The following is a 14,681-nucleotide window of genomic DNA, read 5'->3' on the forward strand; positions in this document are numbered from 1 at the left end:
AAGTTAAATATAGATTACCATATGACCCAGGAATTTCACTCCCAGGTACATACCGAAGAGAAATGGAGACTATGTTCACATAAGAATGCGTACACAAATGCTCACAGCAGTATTATTCATAACGTCCAAAAATGTCCATGAGATGATAAATGATAAACAAAATACAGCATAAAATGGAATATTATCTACTCCTAAAATAATGAAGTTCTAGTACATGCTGCGATATGAACGAACTTTGAAAACATTATGCGAAGTGAAAGAAGGCAGACATAAAAGGCCACATACTGGGTGATTCCATTTATATGAAATGTCCAGAAGAGGCAAATCCAGAGAAACAGAAAATAGATTTGTGGTTGCCAGGGGCTGGGGTAAGGAGGAATGGGAGTGACTGTTGATGGATACAGGGTTTCTTTTTGGGATGATGGAAATGTTCTGAAGTTAGGTAGTGGTGACTGATGCCCCACCTTTGTGAAGATACTGAAATCACTGAATTATACACTTTAAAATAGAGTACAACTTACACTCCTTTATCAAGTATTCAAAACATAACTCTATTTTCCATCAGTCTCTTTACTGCTTCAAGAGCAAGACAAACTTATTTTTAACCTCCACAACTTTGCTCAAGTTACTCTATCTCCTTTCTATCTACTCTCCTCAAGGGTTATTTCCAAAGTTCAGAATCCTTAGCAAGTTACTACCTGGTAACCACTACCTGGTAACTGGTTTGTGGCTTTCTAACACACTTCAAATTCTCCCTACCTTGAAACGCTGTAGCAGCACTTTCTGACAATCACATACAGGCTTTTCCTGATATTGTATAGTCCTTTGTCTACTTAGTTTTTCTGATAAGAAATCATAATGACACTAATCTTTTACATTTGCACACTCTGAGTAGCTCTTATCTGAAATGTTTGGGACCAGGAGTGTTTTGGATTTGGGGTTTTCAGATTAGAGATACTCAACCTGTATATTTTCTTGGTTTTCAAAGGACTTTCATATACACAATTTAATTTTAATCTATATAATAACTTTAAATGATTTATATCCTTATTTTATAGATGAGAAAATTAAATTACAAAGATTAAGTGATTTGCTTAAAATCACAGAGTTGATGTATGTTTTGACTCCATAGATAGTGTTTTTTCTCATTCTATTAAAGGACAATAATTTTCTTTTTTTGAGATGGAGTTTCACTCTTGTTGCCCAGGCTGGAGTGCAATGGTGCGATTTCAGCTCACTGCAACCTCCCGGGTTCAAGTGATTCTCCTGCCTCAGCCTCCTGAGTAGCTGGGATTACAGGCATACACCACCACGCCTGACTAATTTTATATTTTTAGTAGAGACAGGGTTTCTCCATGTTGGTCAGGCTGGTCTCAAATTCCAGACCTCAGGTGATCTGCCTGCCTCGGCCTCTCAAAGTGTTGGGATTACAGGCGTGAGCCACTGTGCCCGGCCTGGGACTAAAACTTTCTTAAAAGGACAGATCATGATCTGTATTCACTACTATTTCCCTCAGCACACAGCATACTCCTTCATCTGGACTGTCGATGTAACGAAAATAACTCAGCAAATACTTACCGAATTGCATTAAATTAACAATGCAAACCAATCAAGACAGTGTCAGATCTGGAGTTCTCTTTTCAAGGGTCTTTTAGAAATGGTACCATTTCAACAACTGGTAGTACTTAGAGACAACTGACAGCAGGCCTAGGTGCTGCCTCCCTCATGTCAGGTAATATCTTTGGCTCCAGCAAGACTTGACTGGGGTGAAGATACAACTCTGAGGGAAGGCTTAGCTTCCATTCATACAGGGAAAAGCTGAATGTTGTTCTGTTACATTAATGCCACATGCCCAGCCCTGCAACTGCTGAATGAAATTAAGGCACTTAACACCAACATATGTTTTTTCTTTCCCAAAATGTCTTATGAAAAGTGTAACTATTCTGTATCAAAGTCTGCAACCAAATTATATTGAGGGGAATTAAGTACTTTTGTGTAAAATGAACTAGTCCAAATCATTTTTTAAAAAATTTTATGTATTTATTTATTTGAGACAGGGTCTTGCCCCGTTGCCCATACTGGAGGACAGCAGTGCAATCACGGTTCACTGTAGCTTTGACCTCACAGGCTCAAGCTATCCTCCCACCTCAGCCTCCCAAGTAGCTGGGACCACAGGCGTGTGCCATCATGTCTGGCTAATTTTTACATTTTTTGTAGAGATGAGGTCTCACTATATTGTCCAGGCTGGTCTTGAACTCCTGGGCTCAAACAACCCTCCCACCTTCGCTTCCCAGAGTGTTAGGATTATAGGTGTGAGCCACTGTGCATGGCCCAAATCACTGTTGTTGTTGTTTTAAATTCCATCTCTAGTACTGCTTATTTATTTAACTATCCTATTACTCAAGGATAGAGAAGAAAATATGTGTTTTTTTACAAATGTCAAAAAACTTACTATACTTAGAAATATAGTTCTGCAAATTAGATCTTTAGGGAATTTTATTTCTTGGGAGGATGATTCAAGAACATAGTCATGGATATTTATTTTTGCCTACAGAGAAAATAACCGTTTAAATGAAAAACTTTTCCACTCAACTGAATATGCACTCCACGTAGCACGTGAGGGGGCGATAAGCACAACAACCGCCACCCCAGCAGGCTTACACAGCACTTACTATGTGCCAGGCACTGTTCCAAGAAAGGTCACTAGTTATATTGCCTCACACAATCCTCATAACAAGGTAGGTAATATTAACAACCCTCTTTCACAGATTGGAAAACTGAGACATGAAGAGGTTTAAAAGCTCATCCAAACCGAAATGCCTAGTAAGTGACAGAACCAAAATACGGATGCTGGCCAGCCTTGCTACTGTGCTATATAATACTGTCTATAATCTACTGCTGGCTTTTTAGGGAACTTGACTCTCAGACAATATAAAATGTCAGTGCACTGGTTTTTCACTGTTTTACTACAATATAGCTTCAAACTCCCCAACTTTTTTTTCTCAAAATAAAAACCTTAGGCAGGCTGGGGCACGGTGGCTCACGCCTGTAATCCCAGCACTTTGGGAGGCCAAGGTGGGTGGATCCTGAGGTCAGGAGATGGAGCAAGACCATCCTGGCTAACACAGTGAAAGCCCGTCTCTACTACAAATACAAAAAATTAGCCAGGTGTTGGTGGCACATGCCTGTAATCACAGCCACTTGGGGGGCTGAGGCAGGAGAATCGCTTGAACCCAGGAGGCGGAGCTTGCAGTGAGCCAAGATCGCGCCACTGCACTCCAGCCTGGGCGACAGAGCGAGACTCCGTATCAAAAAACTAAACAAACAAAAAAACCCACAAAAAACCTTAAAAACCTAAAAAAAAAGAACCCCTCAAAAAACCTTTGGCAGACCCTTAACACACAGAAACTGATTAAAGCTGGGTTTCTCTCATTGAAGCCCGAAGTAGAATGCTACCTAGTCCAAATCACCAATCTAAAGATGAAAAAGTGCTTGAATGTCTTTAATCAATTGACAGGAAATGACAATAATAATGGGTACATTTTGGGCACTTTTAGTGTGCCAGGCACAGGGATAATTATTTTGTCTTATCCTGTTAACCTCATTAATTTAGTTCTATCCATTTTGTAGATTCCTTTTGGCTTAGAAAAGTTAAAGAACCACAGTCACACAGCTAGTTAGCAGAAAGTCAAAGCTTCGAACCCAGGCTAACTACACTAAGGCCCACTGCTTAACCACTGAGCTACGTGAACTGAACAGCTGCTCTGCTGCAGGCCAAATAACACTTTTGCCATATTCCGACCAGACTCCTTTACTGTTCTTCTACACGAATGCACAGCAAAGCTGCAGCAAGCAATGAACACAGAAAGGCTATGTGGGGACAGATCTCAGGTCAAAGGGTTACTTTTTATCCTGGCCATCTATACAACATAACTAGAAATCCTTCTCCTTATTTATATTTAAAGACATGTAGTATAAGTCAGTTATTTCTGATTTGGGTTCCTGTTTTTTATGTTTATATATGTTTAAAACGGAATTGTCAGTTCTGTTGCAACTTTTATTTCTTCTACAAACCTGCATGCAATATAATATAAAAGGGCATGAACTCGAGTTCTAGCTGTTCATGCTGAAATTCCGGTGACTCTGCCTTCCATCTTCCCCCACAGCCCTCAAGCACTGAGTCCCCTGGTAATATCAACTAGCAGTAAAGGCACAGTCCAAAAGAAAAACTAAAGGTTTCTTTATGATATGCCCTAAACCCTCAAGCCTGTACCACACTTACATTTAGTGTAGATGTGTCTGATGTTTGGAATATTCACAATACTTCAAAATATAATGCAGCCACCCTGTTAAGACACGAATCAGTAGGATTTAAAAGTTTTCTAGCTTTCTGAAGCTGACATTCTGCTTTAACATGCCTCTTTATTTTGTACTCCAAGATGATGTTTTTATACTGGGGCAAAGCTTCAGCCTAAACTGCAATCTTGTCACAATTTTTAATATTTCTGATTCTCTACTTCACAGGGGCAACTAAAGGATTTGTTTTTGTTATTTTGAGATGGAGTCTCGCTTTGTTGCCCAAGCTGGAGTGCAGTGGCATGATCTTGGCTCAGTGCAACCTCCCCCTACCAGGTTCAAGTGATTCTCCTGCCTGTTTCCCAAGTAGCTGGGATTACAGGTGCTCACCATCACGCTGGGCTAATTTTTGTACTTTTAGTAGAGATGGGGTTTCACCACGTTGGTCAGGCTGGTCTCGAACTCCTGACCTCAGGTGATCTGCTGCCCACCTTGGCCTTCCAAAGTGCTGAGATTACAGGTGTGAGCCACCATGCCCTGGCCACAGGATTTGTTTTTAAAAGTCAAAAAAAGGGCTTAAAAGCCAAGATGAAAATATCAATAAGAAATGAGAATAAACAACCTAGGTAGTAATTCTTCATATAATTCCCTCAATCTTTAAATACTTCACCGATACAGAAACGTAAACTGATTAATGTTTTTTCCTTATGCCTCATCACTTCTAGTGAAGTTTTGGAAGCCTTTTCCTTTTTACGCCACGTAGGCACCTTAAAAGCTGAGATCAATTGTATAATATAAAAACAAACACCACCCCTGATGCCAGATTGAAAATCCAGGTTGAGTATCCTTTATCTGAAAGACTTGGGACCAGAAGTGTTTCAGATTTTGGAATGTTTACACACACATAATGAGGTTATCTTGGGGATGCCACCCAAGTCTAAACACGAAACTCATTTATGTTTTTCTTTTCTTTTTATTTTTTTTTTGAGACGGAGTCTCGCTTTGTCACCCAGGCTGGAGTGCAGTGGCGCGATCTCGGCTCACTGCAAGCTCCGCCTCCCGGGTTCACGCCATTCTCCTGCCTCAGCCTCCGAGTAGCTGGGACTACAGGCGCCCGCCACCTCGCCCGGCTAATTTTTTGTATTTTTAGTAGAGACGGGGTTTCACCGTGTTAGCCAGGATGGTCTCAATCTCCCGACCTCGTGATCCACCCGCCTCGGCCTCCCAAAGTGCTGGGATTACAGGCTTGAGCCACCGCGCCCGGCCTTCTTTTATTTTTTGAGACCAAGATTCCAAGTCTCATTCTGTCGCCTAGGCTGGAGTACAGTGGTGTGATCTTGGTTCACTGCAACCTCGGCCTCCTGGGTTCAAGCAATTCTTGTGTCTCAGCCTCTTGAGTGGCTAGGATTACAGGCATGCACCACCATGCCCAGCTAATTTTTGTGTTTTTATTTTATTTTTTTGAGATGGAGTCTCGCTCTGTCAGCCAGGCTGAAGTGCAGTGGTGTGATCTCGGCTTACAACAACCTCCACCTCCCGGGTTTAAACCATTCTCCTGCCTCAACCTCCTGAGTAGCTGGGATTACAGGTGATTGCCACCATACATTTTTAGTAGAGACGGGGTTTCACCATGTTGGACAGGCTGCTCTCGAACTCCTGACCTCAGGTGATCTGCCCACCTCAGCCTCCCAAAGTGCTGGGATTACAGGCGTAAGCCATTGCATCCGGCCCAATTTTTGTGTTTTAGTAGAGACGGGGTTTTGCCATGTTGCCCAGGCTGGTCTCCAACTCCTGGGCTCAAGTGATCCACCCACCACAGCCTCCCAAAGTGCTGAGATTACAGGCATGAGCCACCTCGCCTGGCCTCATTTATATTTCATATACATCTTATACACATAGCCTGAAGGTAATTTTATATAATATTTTAATAATTTTGTGCATGATACAAAGTTTTAACTTTGACACTTCACGATGTAAGGTGTAAAATTTTCCACTTGTGGCATCATGTTGGCACTCAAAAAGTTTTAGACTTTGGATTTTCAGATGAGGAATGCTCAACCTGTATAAGCCAATTACCAAGGTGGCATATTTGCACTGTATATTCTTTCAGATTTTCATGAGAAAAAATGGATGGATACGCCCATTAGTCATCACTCCATAAGACTTATAAGCAAAGTTGTATTAACACATCAGCATAATAGCTGAAATCTCACATTTGAGGTGTTTACCTTGTTAACTTCATTTGTCTTTCTCTAAATCCTCATTATTTAGAGAAGGAAACTCATTTAAGTAAGATTTTAAGACTTTCCCCATCCCTTATACAACAGTGTGGTTAATCTTGGGGGAAAAAAAAAGCTTTTGTTTCATTAAAAATTCTACTTTGAGAACCATTAAAAATTCTAACCAAACTTGCCTTATCAATCTAATTACAAATAATAAGAGTAAATTTAGAAATTATTAAAATAAAATAACTGGAAAGATACAGGAGCCAAACCGGTACTTTTTGTTTATCATTGTATGCCTAACAACAGGCCTGGAAATGTCACTTCCCTGGCAATCTGATGTTATTGCACAATGTCACAGAAGCACAATCCTGCAAAACACGGTTCAGATGAGCTCAACAGCTGGCCTTCCCATATTGAAATAAATAAATCACCAAATAAATGATTTGCTACTGATAGCACATTCTGTCTCTTTTGAAATTCTTTACCATATATGCAGTGTTAACATACTTAGGTGAAAGAATGGGAAAAAAAATTTAAACATTTCCTGTTAGAATTTTTGTAGAGGTACATTTCTAAGCATATCTGTATAGAACTTTAATTTACAAATTGCTTTTATAGGCCCCATCCACCAACATTTCCTTGTTAAAATCCAGTTCCCACTAAAAGACTAGAAAATACCATGCAATAGTTAGGAAAAGGAAACATACAAAATATACATTCTACTAGAACCTTTTATGCTATCCCCCCAAAGAAAAGCCCACATACTGTAGTATTTTACACATATGAATGTGAATTTTGCTGTGTGGTCATCAAGTTTTACTATACTGTGGCTCTATCAATAAAAAAAAATCACAAAAGACAGGTAAGAATTCTAATAAGAACAGTATGTTTTGACAAAACAAGAAATATAAAAGTAAAGACATGAAGCTAATTAGTTATTCAGATGGAATGAAGATCAAATGTATCATCTTAATAAGAAAAATAAAACTCTTCAACAACATGCTTACCTTATCTGATTTTCAACTCTTAACCTAACTGGTATAATGAAAAGAATAATGGATAATTGTAAAAACAAACATTATAAATATCTTACCATATACTCCCTTGTCTAAAAGGAGTAAAAACTCATCCACAGCATTACGCATCTCATATTCAGTAAGATCCAACAGTGAAACGACTTTGAAGTCCAGCTGTCTCAGTAAGTTAGTCAATTCGTATACGTCCACCAAAGGAGCTTTGAGCTTGGGGTGCTCACGGTAATTCATATTTCCTATCAAAAGGGCAACCTTGTCCTTTGCTTTGAAAAAAAAAAAGAAAGGGGGTGTTTAAAGAAGATATAAAGATTAGAACAAAACCTATGGAAATGGTATTATAATAAAAAAGTATGCTTTAAGACTGCATTATTTCATTTCAAATAAGATTTCATTATTATTTAATTTCATATTAGAACTATTTATGTAGCAGATCAATATTCTCTGAGGAACACAGATGCTAACAACGTCAAACTGAAATTAAACATATTCATACTTCTGAGAGCCAGGCAAAGGATATTTATTAGCTGCATATGAAGCATAATAGTAATTAATATTAAAGTTTACTTTTAATAAATTATAACAAAAGGGATGTAATATTCAACTAGACTTCTGGGGCAAATTTAAACAAGGAGTATCTGAAATTGGGTTCCCATCAAATTAGGTTCTGTTTTGCTGAGAATGGAAGAGGCTAAAATCAAGATAAATAACTAAAAAAGGGACAGGAAGAATTCACATTAGAGTGAATGAAGGGAAATACCAAAGAGAGAGAGAACTTCATGAGTACTATATTCTCGGTTTCTGCAGTAGCCATGTGGATGTACTACTGCCTCTTCTTAGCATCTTTTAAAAATACTCCTCATTTGACTCAAATGAGGCTATTTCAGGGGTATGTGAAGATTTTGTGTATGAGTACCTTAAAAGTTCATTTTTTGAACTTAGTGCACTGAGACTTTGCTCAAAGATAATATATTCTGATAGAAACAGTTTGTTCATAAAAGAAAAAAAGATGTGTATCTATGCCTATAAGTAGCAGCTAGCTTAACCAGGTGTGCAGCCCATCTAAAACAGTGTGGAAGGCTGGACAGTGCTTATGAGGTCTTCAACACGGTACCTTTCTTTGATAGCCTGGAATGGGGTCAATGGTTAAAAACTCAAGACCCACTGGTATCAAAGGGAGGAAAAAAATTAAAATTAAGAAAAATAACACACCAAAACCTCAAGACCATTCCGTGACAATAAGAGCCTGTGATGTCTCTTTCTTGAGGGCTGACAGTGGGGCGTGTGCAGCACCTGTCATGGTAGCAGCAGTGATAGAAATGCCAGGGAGCAGAGAGACAAGGTGACAAGAGTACCTGCAGCACCAGCCAACTGGCTGAAGAGCCGCCTGGCCAGAACTGCAGGCCACCCCCCTCTGACACAGGCCAGGACTTGGTAACCAAACCTGTTTATTTGTAAGTTATTATGACTACTACTCTTACGAAGTTGAAACAGGCATGAATAATCACATTGCTGACTTGACGGCTACAATATGTAATTTCAGATGTTTCAAATCATTGAGATAATTATTTCACCAAAAATCTGCTGAAATTGCTTTTCTTTCCATAGAACGCTTAAACCTAGTGTTAAAACTGGCATCAACTTAAAATAATGTGACTCTCTCAAAGGATAAAAAACTCTACTTTGTGAAAAGCCTCAGTAATTTTACATCATGTCATCTTTATTCTGTATGTACATGTTCAGAGATTTCCAGCAAACTGCCCAGTCTTATCAATAAATATAACAGTGAAATGATACTTAAGCCACATCATTAATTCAATGAAAAAGCTAAGAATACTCAGCATGGATTTCAATAGGAGGCAGCATAAAACTTAACATCACTTGTATTTCCTTTTGTTTTTGAGATGGAGTTTCGCTCCTGTTGCCCAGGCTGGAGTGCAATGGCACAATCTCGGCTTACTGCAACCTTCTGCCGCCCGGGTTCAAGCAATTCTCCCGCCTCAGCCTCCCGAGTAGCTGGGATTATAGGCATGCGCCACCACGCCTGGCTAATTTTGTATTTTTAGTAGAGATGGGGTTTCTCCACGTTGGTCAGGGTGGTCTCAAACTCCGGACCTCAGGTGATCTGCCCACCTCGGCCTTCCAAAGTGCTGGGATTACAGGTGTGAGCCACCACGCCTGGCCTTGTATTTCCTTTTCAAAATTTATTTTAAAATAAGCTAGTATTCTTACACTAAAGTACCTACTATAGCAAGACTGTTAGCTGGCTAATCCACAGCACATTTTTTGTGAGTCCATCAATGCTATTAGAATCCAGATCCAACCTCAACAGAGTGACAGACTCAGATCAATCTTCTTCTAAAGTGAGGGGAAATGCGAGAATGCACTGTCTCTGGTTTACATCATTATAGCCCAAATCATAGGTTTACAGCAAGAAGTTAAAAAGTTACTGGGGTAGTAAAATGCTTGTAAATCATTCCATTTTTCCATGGAATACCATCATTTAATTATACACATCATAGATTTTTATTGGTAGAAAACAATTATAAGTATATAATAAAAAGAAATCACTGGGTCTTTAGGGAAATACAATTAACTGTCAAACTAAGCATCATGGGATGTTTTTGCTGCTATCAAATCTTTATTCACTGATTTTGTTATCTCTTTGGGAAAGAAACACTTGGTACAGTTTACAGAATGCACAGGCTCAATAGTGTGAGAACTACAGGTCTTAAAATGTATGTATTGATAATTGTCTATAACACTTCTAAAATTTTTCCCCAATGATAATTTTTAATAGCTAGTTTCTAAGATGTCTTAGAGCATTTCCTTGACTTTAATGGTGAAAAAGATGGTGGGGTAAGTAAATCTTACCTGTCCAATCTACTTGTAAAACAGTTCCTGGGTGACAGGTGAACTGGGGTGATCGGAAGATGGAGAAGCAGTAGAAAGGGAGACGAAAAAAGACACGACAGAGAAATGAACAATAAAACTTGAATTTGAGGAGGTAAGACTGAGGAATAAAGAAAACTTCAAGATGGCAAATATACAGCAATTTATAATGGTCTTCAAGTGATAACATAAATGAAGGGAATTTTTCTGTAGAAAAACATTTGCTGTAAGAGCTATCCACAACTTCTTGAACACAAACCATTTATTGGAAAAGTGAAACAAAAATGCCACCGGATTCAGCAAAAGAATAATGAAGCCACTTCAGAAAGACATTTTAACTCATGATTCTAAACAGCTTCCAAAGTTTAATGTAATATATTCTTCAAAAACTGGTGTTATATCGTTAGTCCCATGTCTAATAATTTTAATTATTATGTTATCTAAAATGAGTTAATATTCAGAAGCACCTAGAAAAGGAGCTGGCATATAGTAAATGCTATTAAGTATTTGTTTAAAAATCTCATGTATTAAATCTTTTAGTGACTCTTCACATCCTACAAAATAAAGTCCCAGTTTGATGGTGTAGGTGAGGAACAGGCAGCTCAGTATTGCTGGAAGGTAGAGGACTAGGGAAGGCGTGGCTGGGGGCTAGACTGGTGATGTAGTTTGGCATTCAAGGCCATTTGCATTCTAGTCCATGCCTATCTTTCCAGCTGTGGTAGCAGGCGGCCCCCAGCAAACCACAGTATCCTTGCCCTTGTGAGTACAGTCACCCTACCTGTGAATCTGGGCTGTATCGTGACTTTCTTTGCGCAACATAATATGTGACTCTGCCAGTTCAGGGTCTAAGCCTTAAGAAGCTCTGACAGTTTCCACTTTGGAGATCTAGCCATGACATAAAGAAAACAGCTACATGGAGAGACCACTCAGGGAGGGACAAGGAACCGAGGGAAAGAGGGAGAGGGAAAGGAAGAGAAAGAAGTTGGGGGGCGGGAATAGGAGGGGATGACAGAGAGAGACAGACAAGGAGAGGGAGAGACAGAGTGAGAGGAAGAGAAAGAGAGAGAGAGAGGGAGGGAGATTTTTCAGTCTTCACAGTCTTTCAGCAACCCCCATTAAGGTGCCAGGTATGTAAGCGAAGTCATCTTGAATGCTGCAGTCCCAGCCTCATCTAACTGCAACTGCATGAGAGACCCCAAGAAAGACCAGCAGAACCAGCTGCTAAACCCAGTCCAACCCCGAGAACCATGAGAGATAATAAAACTCATGCAGTTCTTAAGCTAGGAAATTTTGCAATGTTATTCAGCAATAAATAACTACATTACCAGTCACTCCTTCCCTGGTTTCCTACCTTCCAACAATACTGAACTACTTGTTCCTCACCCACACCATCTACTTCATGCCTCCATCCTCACCATGTCTTCACCCTTTTTTCCCTCTCCTTCATTTCTGAATGAACTCTCATCCCATACATTTTCATTTTATCCCCTTGAGAGCTCCCAATTCATCCCTGAAAATTGTCACCTTGGCTTTGCCTCTTAGGATAAAGCCTTCTCTAACTCTCCTAAACTAATCTGATCACCATCTTCTATAAACGATTTCTAGATTCTTTACATATTTCTACTAGGCATGTATCATGTACTATATTATTCATTTAATGTCTGTCTCCTATTAGTATCCCAAAGTCTTGAATTCACAAACCAAGGCTTGTTCTCTTGTTTCATTAAGCAGCAGTTCCCAACCTTTCTGCACCAGGGACCAGTTCTGTGGAAGACAATTTTTCCATGGACAGTGTCAGGGGAGGGGTGGTTTTGAGATGAAATTGTTCCATCTCAGATCATCAGGCATTAGATCCTCCTAAGGAGTGTGCAATAGAGTTCACACTCCTATGAGAATCAAATGCCGCTGCTGATCTGACAGGAGGCAGAGCTCAGATGGGAATGCTCGCTCACTTGCCTCCTGTTGTGTGTCTCAGTTCCTAACAGGCCACGGACTGGTTCTGGTCCACAGCCTGGGGGTGGGGGACACCTGTCATAAAGCACAGATGAAACATTAGATAAATGTTTGGTGAACTTCCATGATAGAAGTTGACTTGATATTCCATTTATCTTATTCTTTCAATTGGGACACGTTGGAGAAAGAATACCTGGCATAATGGAGCTAACAGAGGCTGTGGAATGAGAGACAGCTGGGTTTCAATCCTGTCTCAACCACTAAATTGTATAATCCCGAGCAAGTTTTACTGAACACTTACAGTTTTAAATTTTCATCTGCTAAAAATGAGGAAAAATACGTACATCTCAGGGTTAAATTATACATTTCACTAGGTGAAAACACTCAGTTTATTAACATTACTATTAAATGCATACCTGTGATTAAACCACCTTCAACAACTAACCCAGTTACATTTGGATCTTGTCATTTTGTGTACCTAAGACATATGTATGCTCCTCACTATGGAATATGATGGCTATGCCTTTGTTCAGAACACTATTTTAATAGGTATTTCTTAATCAGCGAAGTCTGTCTGGAGATCTAAAGAAAAGACCATGGAGCTGGAATACATGAAAACTTACCACTATGAATGAAACATAGCAGGTGTTTTTTTTTTTTTTTTTTTTTTTTTTGAGACAGTCTCGCTCTGTCGCCCAGGCCAGAGTGCAGTGGCCGGATCTCAGCTCACTGCAAGCTCCGCCTCCCGGGTTTATGCCATTCTCCTGCCTCAGCCTCCCGAGTAGCTGGGACTACAGGTGCCCGCCACCTCGCCCAGCTAGGTTTTTTGTATTTTTTTAGTAGAGACAGGGTTTCACTGTGTTAGCCAGGATGGTCTCGATCTCCTGACCTCGTGATCCGCCCATCTCGGCCTCCCAAAGTGCTGGGATTACAGGCTTGAGCCACCGCGCCCGGCCTGCAGGTTTTTTTTTTTTGAGACAGTCTCACTCTGTTGCCCAGACTGGAGTGCAGTGGCATGATCTCCACTCACTGCAACCTCTGCCTCCCAGGTTCAAGCGATTCTCCTGCCTCAGCTTCCCAAGTAGCTGGAACTACGGGCCACCACATCCAGCTAATTTTTTTTTCTATTTTTAGTAAAGTCGGGGTTTCACCATGTTGGTCAGGCTGGTCTGGAACTCCTGACCTCAGGTGGTCCCCCTGCCTCGGCCTCCCAAAATGCTGGGATTACAGGCGTGAGTCACTGCGACTGGCTTTCATAGCAGGTTTTCTTAAGGTGGTAATTCACAGTCCCTTATCCTTATCAACATCAAACACCTTCACCTTCACTGCCTCCTGATTCCATGATCATGGCTTGGACTTTGCGTCAACCTAAGCTGCTCCACCTCTGAAATCTAAAATAATCTATTTCCTCTTTGTAATCAAAACAACTTCCTATTCTTTTAACAGTTTTGCCATCTACTACTTATTCTACTTCTCTTCTAACTTGGTGAACTTTAAAAATCTCCTGATTCCTTCATTTTCTCCCAGTTTAGTAACTTTTTGAAGGTTTTTTTTTTTTTTTTGAGACAGAGTCTCACTCTGTCACCCAGGCTGGAGTGCAGTGGCGTGATTTCGGCTCACTGCAACCTCCGCCTCCTGGGTTCAAGTGATTCTCATGACTCAGCCTCCCGAGTAGCTGGGATTACAGGTATGTATCACCACGCCCAGATCACCTTCTCTATTTTAAAGCTGAGTTCTGCTACTGAAAAATCACACAACTGATCTGAACCATTATAAATTCTTAATTTTTAAAAGTCTTAGTTGGACTCTCAATACACATTCACTTGTAGATCAGACTTATCAGACCTTGCTTCCATATTCTTTAGCCTCTAAGCCTCTGCCACAGTGTAAGATCTATATTCAGCCTTACTTTATTCTTTTTCCCTCAATCTTTTTATTTGAGACAGAGTTTCACTCTTGTTGCCCAGGCTGGAGTGCAATTGCGCGATCTCAGCTCACCACAACCTCTACCTCCTAGGTTCAAGAGATTCTCTTGCCTCAGCCTCCCACATAGCTGGGATTACAGGCATGCACCACCACGCCCAGCTAACTTTTGTATTTTTAATGGAGATAGGGTTTCTCCATGTTGGTTAGGCTGATCTCGATCTCCTGACCCTCAGGTGATCCTGCTGCCTTGGCCTCCCACAGTGCTGGGACTACAGGTGTGGGCCACCATGCCCGGCCTTTTCCTCAATCTTTTAAGCATATGACTATGCCTAATTACCTAGAAACAAAAAACAAACTA

At 40.3% G+C, this 14,681-nt stretch overlaps 1 protein-coding gene across 2 annotated transcripts in view; it reads right to left on the reverse strand.

Annotated features, from left to right (window-relative positions):
* The window catches only part of MALT1 (MALT1 paracaspase), an 81,059-nt gene that overhangs the window by 20,336 nt on the left and 46,042 nt on the right, over window positions 1-14,681 (reverse strand). For both annotated transcript variants that reach the window (XM_008013950.3, XM_008013951.3), the window contains one exon: window positions 7,615-7,818. In XM_008013950.3, coding sequence (XP_008012141.1) covers window positions 7,615-7,818 — 204 coding nt within the window. The remainder of the gene's footprint in view (window positions 1-7,614; window positions 7,819-14,681) is intronic.

Source organism: Chlorocebus sabaeus, chromosome 18 (genome assembly GCF_047675955.1).
Source record: "Chlorocebus sabaeus isolate Y175 chromosome 18, mChlSab1.0.hap1, whole genome shotgun sequence".
NCBI lineage: Eukaryota > Metazoa > Chordata > Mammalia > Primates > Cercopithecidae > Chlorocebus > Chlorocebus sabaeus.